The 11133-nt window shown below is 36.5% G+C and overlaps 1 protein-coding gene across 1 annotated transcript in view; it reads right to left on the bottom strand.

Moving 5' to 3' along the window:
- Positions 1-4056: 4056 nt before the first annotated feature.
- The window catches only part of LOC106642619 (protein KRI1 homolog), a 66894-nt gene continuing 59817 nt past the window's right edge, over positions 4057-11133 (bottom strand). Inside the window, exon 11 of the mRNA XM_089597287.1 lies at positions 4057-4077. Coding sequence (XP_089453413.1) covers positions 4074-4077 — 4 coding nt within the window. The 3' untranslated portion in view covers positions 4057-4073. The remainder of the gene's footprint in view (positions 4078-11133) is intronic.

Below are 11133 nucleotides of genomic sequence, written 5' to 3'. Positions count from 1 at the left end.
ATAAATTGCTACTTTGTTTAAATTGTAGTGTTTGTTTGTAGAGGCTCCTTTTAAAGTAAATATCGCATGCAATTTAATGAAGGAATATTATTGTGAGGTGAACATATTAAGGATCGTTTTTTTTTTTTTTTCTTTATTTAAAACTTTTGGGGCTTGTTTTTTTTTAGCCCATTTCAGCTTACAGTGTTATATTACAGAAAATCAAAGCGTGTTGATTTGATACATATAACTTTAATTACATTTGACACTTAAATTTAACGCGAATAGAATAAATCGCTTAGATGATCGCTTAACAATCTTTAATGTTAGGAAAGGATACTATCATATCTCTGGAGTAAGGGTGATTTAGCCCACTTTTTTAGATCATTGATAATTTGTATACGTCTGTCGTCATATATTTTACAACTCCAGAGAACATGATCAATGTCCTCGTCACTTCGGTCACATTTGCATTTTGGGTTATTTATAACTTTAATACAACAAAAGGCTGCTAAACTATACAGTGATTGGCTCGACATCTGTTGGTACATGTTATAAGATTTCGAGATAGATTTTTTCGAGCAAACCATGGAGATATTTGTCTTTGTAGTACTCAGTAAAAAATTTTACACCTTTTATAGTACCTTGTTATTCTAAATTTTTATTTATTGTAGTATACATTAACGTTTTAAAATGTTCTTTGAAGTCAGTAAAAGGCACTTTACAATTTTTAACTATGTTAAGGTCGGTTGCTTCTTTGGCTAGTTGATCTGCCATTTCAGTTTTTAATATTCCTGAATGCGAGGGAATCCAGAATAGTTTTATGAAATAATCAGGATTTTCATGCAAGTAATGCAAAATTTTTTGCTTACAACAAAATACTAGGTAGTTAGTTTGCACATTACTTTGGGTTGTGTTTATACTAAGTAATACACTCAGAGAATCAGAAAATGTAATGGTATGTGTTATACATAGATCAATAATTATGTCTAACGCTTCATTTATAGCTGCACACTCCGCTAAGTATACAGACATGTTAATATCGTAGGCTTCGAATTTTTTTGCCTATTTCAACGTTTATAGGTGTAGTAGTAACAAGAGTTCTGAAAGAGTAGTAATATGGCATACAGTTCTCATTTGTGTAAATTAAGTCTTTAAAATTAATAGCATTGGTTATGCATTTTGTTAATAGTCTTTCTGATCGACGAGAACTTCTGGAAGCAATATCACAAAACTTCAACACAGATTGATGAGTTAGATTTTTGGTGTTTATCATGATTTTAAAGAAGTATAAATTGCCTAGGTATGAGGTCTCTACGGTCCGCAAACTCAGCATAGATGGCGTACTGTAGCTAAGAGGAAAATGGCGTCACATTGACAATAATTTACTATCCGTGATCTCCTGACGTCAGTGTGACGGATATGTTGTTACATAAGTAAGTTAACATTACCGTTTACTATCGTTACTTATAGTAACAGTGTGTCAGTGACGCCATTTTTTTATAGCTATAGTACGCCATCTAAAATGAGTTTGCTAACCCTAAAGACCTCATAACTTTTGATTCAGCACAGCATAAGTAATATTTATTGGGGTAGAACTCCTATAGAGGTAGATGTCCCTTTTATCGAGCCTGTTCCTATTATCGAGGGTCTGAGTTATAATTACGGAAATATAAATGAGAAGTTAACGAAAACCCATAAACTATTTTTTTTCTATAAATTTATTAAATAATGTAGCCAACAAAACTCTCAAAGTTTAAATCACTATACGTTTTGAAGTATTTAACATGGAAAAAGTGAGCTTGCATCATCAAGCTCCTGTATTCGTGAGATCTCTTAACGAAGAGCTTAAGAAAAATTATATTTTAACATCGTATAAGAAATTCACTACCTTCAATAAAAACATCGCATGAAAGTAACGGCAATATCATAATACCTTTTACTACGCGATAACAAGTTGTTTTAAAAATTTTTCATTCTTATTTTGTTTATTGACAACAAAGTCGATAATAGGGGCACTATTTGCATCGAGCCTTATATATATATATGTATATGTAGCAACACAGCCGAACCACCTAGTGACATTTAACATGCGCAAGCAGAAGCTGATACCTCGGGAGGTGTATTCCGCCTATACTGAGAGAGGAGAGCACACCAAAGTGGTGCCCTCGACGTGATATTGAGAAACAGTTTTTTCTCTTGAGCTTGGTGTGCAGCGGAGTGAATTAGTGCAATTTCAATGCGGCAACAAACGTTCAGCTCGTGTTTTTTATTGCAGTGCCTTTGTGTGAGCAAGAAACTTCGTGCGTGCGCCCACGTGTCTCAATAATGAGAAGCCACGTGGCTCACATTTGCGCACACGCCATTTTGTTTTCTGCATGAGCACCTTCGCCATCGGAGCTGTGCTGGAGCAGCAGCGGCAGGACGGTTTCTGGGAACCACTGGGATTTTTTTCTCGAAAGCTTACGGATGCTCAACGGAAGTAAAGCACCTACGACAGGGAGCTCCTGGCGGTCTATGAGTTCATCATCAACTTTGAGCGCATTTTCGAGGGAAGGATCTTCACAATCTTCACCGATCATCGTCCGCTCATTCATGCGGCGCAGCAGCGATCGGATAAAGCCTCACCACGGCAGACTCACCACATGGAATAAATCCTGCGATGCAATACAGATTTCCGTCACATTCGCGGCTGTGACTTATAAATTGACATCCCACATAAACAAACTTTAAAATGTAGGTAATATAATCGTTACAATGACAGGTTATGTGAAATTCAGAGCTCGATAATTGGGACTCCAAAATACGGTCAGGCCTTCATAATATGGGCTCGATAATAGATACATAGGCTGTACAGGGGCTCGATAATAAAGCCAAAATATAGTTTTTTTGTTTAATTAATAGTTATTGTGATCATTAATTTTTTACCGCGGAAAAATTCTCACGTATAGCTCATTAGTAAAATAACCAATTAGTACGCAAATTATGACAAAATAGTCAAATCTACGTTGATAATTACATTCATTTTAAAAAAAATTTTCTTAGTCCTTCGATAATAGGGACATCTACCCTAACTCAGAGCAATCTTTAGCCCCATGTTTTGGAAAGGATCACTTACTGATGCGAACCTGACAATTTCGCTTCGTGGCACATGTAAATTGAAAGGCACGAGAAAAAGTCAGTTCAGTTTGTTTATATACACTGAAATTAGAAGTTTCGTATATTCAATGGATATGAGTGATCATCGAAGTGTGTAATAAAAGAATAAAAAAAGTACTGTTAGTGGTACTGTTGTAATCGGCGTTTGACTAAAAACTATTTGTGTATGTGTGCATGTACTTGCTTATCGTACTCTGACATAGATAATTCAATTCTCAAAAATTATTTCCACCAAGGTTTAACTTAGGCTAATGTACATTCATTAAAGAAATCGATATCAAGGCAATCGTATTATCGCTAGCATCCCATCCAAATATCTATGCTTACTAACCAATTTATATTCATTAATTTTTTTATGGTGGCTTGCTCGTGTATAGGCTTACATCTAGAGTTACAATAACTTGCAACTAGAAGTATCCATTTAATACACAGTTACGTACATTACCAATGGTGTTTAGTCAGTCATTTAATAATGTAAGAAATCATTTTCTGAATGGATATTGTACATTTTTTTCAGTTTTAGCAATATAAAAAAAGTTTTCCGAATAATTTTAGATACTTTTAACATATTTTTCTAATCGTAGCATTTTTATTTCTTTAATTATGTACATTTAATTTTGAATGCTTTTCAAATGCTTACAATTTTTTGTTCGTCATGTCTGGATATTCAAAATAAAGATTTTTAATGAATTCAAAAACACCATTCACGAAGTTGCCTGGTAAATAATCAAAGTTTTAAAGTTGGTATCAGATTTCTGTTAAAGCTGGTATTTTTAAATTAGAAATAAATCACAACAAAAAAGGGAATTTTAAATTTCAAGTGATGGTTCGTGGTAACTTAACTATAATCGTACTAAGTCTGAAGAGGCTGGCCTTAAGTTCCAATGTAACGTTTCTTGGAAGAAAATAGTTGTCTATTGTCTTTTTGATCCTTTTTATCTAAAAAAAAACTAACTCTTAACCAACGGTGATGGTAGTGTACTAAATTCTAAGAAGATCTTGTTTTCTATTAAATAAATATATAATTTTATTAGCATTGTGCGTGCATCTTTGCCTTATTACTATGCTTGGTATATTTAGAACTTTTAACGTAGAAAATAAAATAAAAATCTTTATTTATTCCATAAGTACGTACAAAACTAAGATTAAAAAGTTAGAGTTACAAATAATATGCAAAATAGTATATTACGTTCTTAGTTGAAGAAGTACACTAATCGTCGCTTGTGTGGCTAACTGCAGACCGAAATGCAAAATACATTTTATGAAACTTATATAATGGCATTCCGTTGACTTCTTACGAGTATAATAAATGTTTTTCCACCTACTCAGCAAAATAATTTATAATCAGACCCATTCATTTAGTACTCCTAAGTAAGATTTTTCTATCACAATTAACAACACGTAACGCGATAAATGTTTTCTTAAAACTAAATTTTTTTTGCTTTTGTCATATTTTCAAATTTGGACTTTGAATTTGTCCTCAGTAGAAAAAGTATAGAATTCAGACCTAGTGCTCATCCAAACACAAAAAGCACAAGGAGTCTATTTTTGCCCTGGTGTCATACACATCACGTATGAAAACAAACGATTTGTTTTATTATGCTTGTTTATATCATTTTTGTTTCAGACCGTGAGAAAACAGGGCTTTTGTGAACCCATTAAAAGTATAGTAAAGGCAGATTTTACTAGAAAGGGATTTTAATAGATTTATTCGTAAGTATTTATTTGTAACTCTTTCTCTTTTCACCAACTTATAAAGAAATTATTATAATCTTCTTTGCAGTTGTGTCACAGAATCCTCGTTGCTTCTGATTCTTTTTTTTTAGTCTAGAAAAACAAAGATTTCCTGGTTGGTTGTGATTTCATTCGTTTTTTATTTGTTTTGGGAAAATATTTTACAAGCAGTGCAAAAAATCATCTTAAATAAATAACTGACTTGGAAAATGTTTAAAGCATCAGAAGAACTGCAATAATTTACAATAGCTTGAAACGTAAGTAATTATTAACGAGAAAACATCAAAATTGTTGTTTTTTTTTTAAATTAATAATCTTGTTAGAAATTTAATAAATGAGTACTTTATTATAGTAATGACAGTAAAAATATCCCACACGTTATAATACTCCATTACTTGAAAAGTATCAGATTCACGAGGAAAGTTTCCAAAAATAAAATTCCATCTACAAGCATTTGCTACTCTTTTGAATACTAACTATGACTTGGAAAAGTTTTTGGACTCTGCAAAAGAGAATGGCATGTCTTTCTACGTGTGGCTGATATTGTTCTCGACACCAATGACTTAGAATATGCAAAGTTACTGTTAGTGTCCACAAGATAATTTTTTGAAAGTAAACTATGCAAGTCAGGTGCTGGTTAAGCGCCGTGAAGATCTAGTTATAAAGGAATGGTATGCCACAGAATCAGCGACTGCATTTTTTTGCATTGATTCAAAAAGTTTATTGTATGATATCGTTAGTAGCCCGGACAAGAAAAAAAAAAAAAAAAAAAAAATGATACGGGACATGCTGAACTCATCAAAAAGGCAGTACCACACATGAATATAGTTTAAAAAAAATACAACAGTTCATGCAACACCTCCGATATTGTTGATGGATTAGAAGTGACTAAAAAAGCTGTTAAAAATTTTGACATCATAGTCACAACTGTCGAGTGTAGACATAAATTGATATTTAAAATTTTTGATCCAGAGATTCCGTAGCATGAATATTTTGAAGTAAAGAATTGCTTTATGTATCGTAATTATTAGTTATTTTATTCCATTTGTAACTCAATAATATTATTTTTTCGTGACAGGTTTTCAACAAGCCTATTTGGTATTACTTGATTTTCTTCGCTACTGCCATATTAATATTTTTGACCATCATGGCAATTTTGCATAATCGTAAAAAAAACCTAAAATTGTAGCTTTTAGACAGTAATATGTGTGTCTGGAAAATTTTGGGTCATCAGTAATATCAGGGTGACTGATTTGGAGTGGTAAATAACAAAAACTTTTGTCTTTAAGACATTTCTATTCAGTTCACTGAATTAAATTTGAAATAATATTTTTTTTACTCAATCATAGTTACAAAAAAGTATTAAAACTATACAACACTGGTTGAAACAAATACTCTAAAATTTTTTTTTTTGGAGTACTACATTCAAGCACCATGTTCTATGTGTAGGTTTCACTATCAATTCATAATATAAATATCATCAAATGATAAATTACGTGTTAGAAAATATGCACTGAATAATGAATTGACTGTACTTTCTATTTAAACAAAATTTACAGATTTACAACTAAGCTGTACATCATTTCAATGGGCACGATTATCGATGTTACTATCCTCCTTCATTTTTGTCTATTGCTTAAAAGAACCAGATTTACTAGAAGAATTTCCTAAAACAAAAGCCAACTAAAAAGTTTGTGGACTTCGGAAAAGAGAACTACTTGTTTTTTTACGTGTGGCTTTTGTTGTTCTTGTCAGCTATGACTAAGGATATGCAGAATATCCGTCATAGTCCAAAATAGAATTATTTGAAAGGTAACTATACAAGTCAGGTGCTGGTTAAGCGCCGTGAAGATCTAGTTATAAAGGAATGGTATGCGAAAGAATCAGCGACTGCATTTTTTTGCATTGATTCAAAAAGTTTATTGTATGATATCGTTAGTAGCCCGGACAAGAAAAAAAAAAAAAAAAAAAAAAAAAAAATGATACGGGACATGCTGAACTCATCAAAAAGGCAGTACCACACATGAATATAGTTTAAAAAAAATACAACAGTTCATGCAACACCTCCGATATTGTTGATGGATTAGAAGTGACTAAAAAAGCTGTTAAAAATTTTGACATCATAGTCACAACTGTCGAGCGTAGACATGTATTGATATTCAAAATTTTCGATCCAGAGATTCCATGGAATTCTTATGTTGAAGTAAAAAAGTAGTTCATTTATCGTAATTATTAGTTATTTCATTCTATTAGTAACTAAATAATATCATTTTCTTATAACAGATTTTCAACAAGCTTATTTGGGCTTACTTGATTTTCTTTGCCACTGTTGTTCTGTCGAAAAGGGGACGTCACAGTTTTGTACACCGAGATTCGAATACGCCGCGGGAGCGTAAGGAAAGAGGACGATGGTCGGAGTAGCTAGAAGTGTGGAAGGTGGAAGGGGAGGGATGTTTGCAGGAACGCGGACGGGTGATAGAAAAAAAAACGGTCTAACCGGTCCATGCCTGCCCCACCCGCAAGTTGAAGTCGCCTGCTTAAGCTGCAGGCCCTCTACACCTGTAGCAGGCCATCCACGCCTGCTCCACCAGTCAGTCTACGTCGCTTGCTTGAGCTGCAGGCCCTTTACACCTGTAGCAGGCTGTCCATGCCTGCCATACCCGCAAGTTGAAGTCGCATGCTTGAGCTGCAGGCCCTCTACACCTGTAGCAGGCTGTCCATGCCTGCCCCATCCGCAAGTCTACTTCGCCTGCTTGAGCTGCAGGCCCTCTACACCTGTAGCAGGCTGTCCATGCCTGCCCCACCCGCAAGTTGAAGTCGCCTGCTTCAGCTGCAGGCCCTCTACACCTGTAGCAGGCTGTCCAAGCCTGCCCCACCCGCAAGTTAAAGTCGCCTGCTTAAGCTGCAGGCCCTCTACACCTGTAGCAGGCCATCCACGCCTGCTCCACTAGCCAGTCTGGGTCGCCTGCTTGAGCTGCAGGCCTTCTACACCTGTAGCAGGCTGCCCATGCCTGCCCCAGCTGCTGTCCACATCGGTGCCTGCTAGTACAGCAAGCCATTCTCGACGCACGCTCTTGCAGTTTTTCTGTGGGCCACTTATGTCTGCTGCCGGAGCTGCAGTATAGAATTCTTGTGCTAGTAGAGACTCTAAGTTTTAGATTAAGATCTTGGTTTTAGTTTTAAGTTTCTCATTCGAAAATTAGTGTGCCGTTTACGAATATGGAAGATCTTTGTGCCGCACAGACTAAATTGCACAAAAGGATTAGCAATTGCTTTGAAAACTTTAAGAAATCAGGTAGTGAAAGGATGTCTCGTGGTAGAGTAGAAGCTATGGTACAGACTTTCGAAGATTATTTAGAAAGACTTCGTAAAAATCATCAATACATTCTTTCACTTACTGATTTAGATTATAAGTATTTATATTTTACTAGTGAACTTTTTGATATGACTGAGGACACGTACTATTTAGTAAGGGGAGATTTTGCCGAGTACATTAGATGTCTCCCTTCTGAAAACTCCCCGCCCGCTCCGAACTCAAATCCCACTTTGGTAGTTCCTCCCATTAGTAATTCTTACCTCTCAAGAATCGAACTTCCTAAGTTTACTGGTAAATATTCTGATTGGGAGAATTTTCGGGATACCTTGTAACGGGCGGTTAATACTCAAACGCCGTTTACACTCATCTAGACTGCGCGAGGAAGAAAGGGCCAGAGAGAGAGAGCAAGAGGGGAAGGGAGCGCGATAATGCGTGCGAAAGAGAGAGAGAAAGGAGAAACAAGCGTCTTGATATGACTATTAGCGAGGGACGCTCTTGGCTATTAGGGCAGAAGGGATTAGGTATAGGTAGGGAAAACACGTGTGCGTCTCTCGCCCGCTACGTTTGTCAAGCCACGAGAGGACAACCTCGCCATCGCCTCGCCCGCTCCTGCAGCCACGCACCTTCGACGAGAAGGCTTACCGGCTAGACACCAGGTTGAGTATTCCTGCTGAGAGGCCAACTGCTAGGCGAGTAGGTGCAAATAAGAGGCTGCGAAAAGCCAGGTAAGCGCAGTGCGTGCGCGAGAATCATAATGGCCGCGTAATCTCTCTCTGTGCCCGGTCGAATTATCGCAGGCCGTCGGCCCCGAGAGGAAAGCCTTCCTCGACCGTACAGGCTTTGCCGTCAACACGATCGAGCGAAATACACACACACACGCGCGCGTATGCTTTTGTACTAGTGCAGACAATATAGTTTCCGTTCTTTTGATCATTAAATGTTTGTTTTGCTTTGCGTGAGCCTTTCCTTGCACGAAGCCCTTCCGGCTACTCTTTCCTTACAGGTTTTATCTATAGAAATCTTGGCGTCCAGAAGGGAGCTGTAAGCCGGGCATCGGCCTTATCCTGCCGCCTCCACGGGCTCGCGCGTAAACACCAACGCGCGAGCGTCCTGAGCTGAGCCAGAGCTGAGCTGGCCCCTCAGCAAGCAGACGTGAACAAGGAAAAGCGGACTCGCTGTCCGCGTTGTAACGCGAGTGTGTCTCCGCGGGTGCCCGGGAAACACAGTCCCGGTCAGAGTATCTCTAGTATTAATTTGTGGCTATCAGGGCTATAAGTACATACGGACACCCCGTTACAACCATTAGGTCGTTAGTGCATCGGAAGGCAGATATCGATAATATTATTAAATTCCATCAATTACGTACTCATTTAGGTGGCGAGGCTTTAGACTTAATCAAATCTATTCGTTTAGCAGAAGATCAATACCCTACAGCGTGGCAAACTCTCATCGAATATTATGATAGTCATCGTCGTATAGTTAATAGCTATTTGTCTAGCATTATGAATTGTAAGGCTATGAAATCTGAGCCTGGTACCGAGCTTAAACGGATTTATAAAGAAACGCTGAATCCTATGGACTCACTTCAAGCTATGGGCCGTGACTTAGGAAGTAGCGATCTTTATATTGCTACAGTAGTTAGTAGGTTTGATGCTTCAACGAATAAAGATTGGCAAAAGTTTCTCGGTAGCGAGTCCCAACCTCCTACTCTAACTCAATTAAAGCAGTTCCTAAATTCTCAAATCATAACATTAGAAGCTTGTGAGAATTTATCAATTAAACCCAACTTAGCAAAGTTAGTAGTAAATTACCTATTGTAGCTTCTCATCAGTCAAACCTCGATAGTGAATTAGTAGCTAGCAATGTTACTTCTTCATGTTGAAATATTATGTTCAAATGATGTTAAAATTTCATGTTTGCAGCGTTGGAAGTTAGTAACTTAACTTTCTCAGAATTTTTGCGGATTTTACGGATGAATGAGGATTTGTAGTTGGATTATCAATCTTCCTTCTCCTCTCGTCGAAGCCAGAGAGGGGAAATGTTCACTATTGAGGTCCTAAAATTTAAGGTTACGAAATTGATTAAATCTACCAATCAGTCACTAGTATGCCGAGTTTCAAGACAACAAATCGCAGTGCGCCGCGTCTCTTTAGTTAGTCAATAGCTGTGTAAAGTAAGCAGCGGCTTGCTCTTTAGATGTAGCTGTGCGATGTAATAGCCAGTTCGTACTCGGTCGTTTTGCAAGGTGCACGCACCTTTGCATGAACACACACACACACATACACCTCTTTTCAAAGTTTTACACGCTCACTTTAACGATGAATTTACTGCCGTTCTTTATAACTCGATTACTCCTATTACTTCTCATTTCGATTGTTCCGAATCCTTACCTCAGAAAAGTAAAGTGTTTGTATCGAAATTATTAATTTGGTGTTTCTATTCGATAACTACGTTTAAGAGTGTTAAATACAAAATCAGTCTTATTTACTTAACATAGAAACACACTCCTACTCCGATACTCAACACAGGTGTTTCAGTTACAGTCAATTTTAAGGTAACGAGTGTGTCTCATTAATTACTTTTTTTTGTCCTACATGTTTTTGTATCAAAACAATAAAATTTATTATTTAGCATCGTTTGCAGCCCAGACAAAAAAATAGAGTGATACAGGACATGCTGAACTAATCGAAGAAGCAGTATCACACATGAAGATAGTTGTAAAAAAATTCAACAGTTCATGGAGTACCTCCAATATGATTGATAAATTAGAATCATCAATAGTACTGCTAAAATTTACTGTAGCTTTAAATAATATAAATCAATAACGCAAAAGTTTAAAAATTGTTATGTTTTAATAAATATTCATTGAATGACTCCGATATTGTTGATGGATTAGAAGTGTCAAAAGAAGCTCTAAAAATTTTGATATTACAGTCACAACTGTC

Source organism: Copidosoma floridanum, unplaced genomic scaffold, assembly GCF_036245765.1.
Source record: "Copidosoma floridanum isolate Cflo_tuat_1 unplaced genomic scaffold, Cflo_Japanese_pri ptg000032l, whole genome shotgun sequence".
NCBI lineage: Eukaryota > Metazoa > Arthropoda > Insecta > Hymenoptera > Encyrtidae > Copidosoma > Copidosoma floridanum.
Note: the sequence above shows the minus strand (reverse complement) of the source record. Positions and strands in the feature narration are given on the sequence as shown.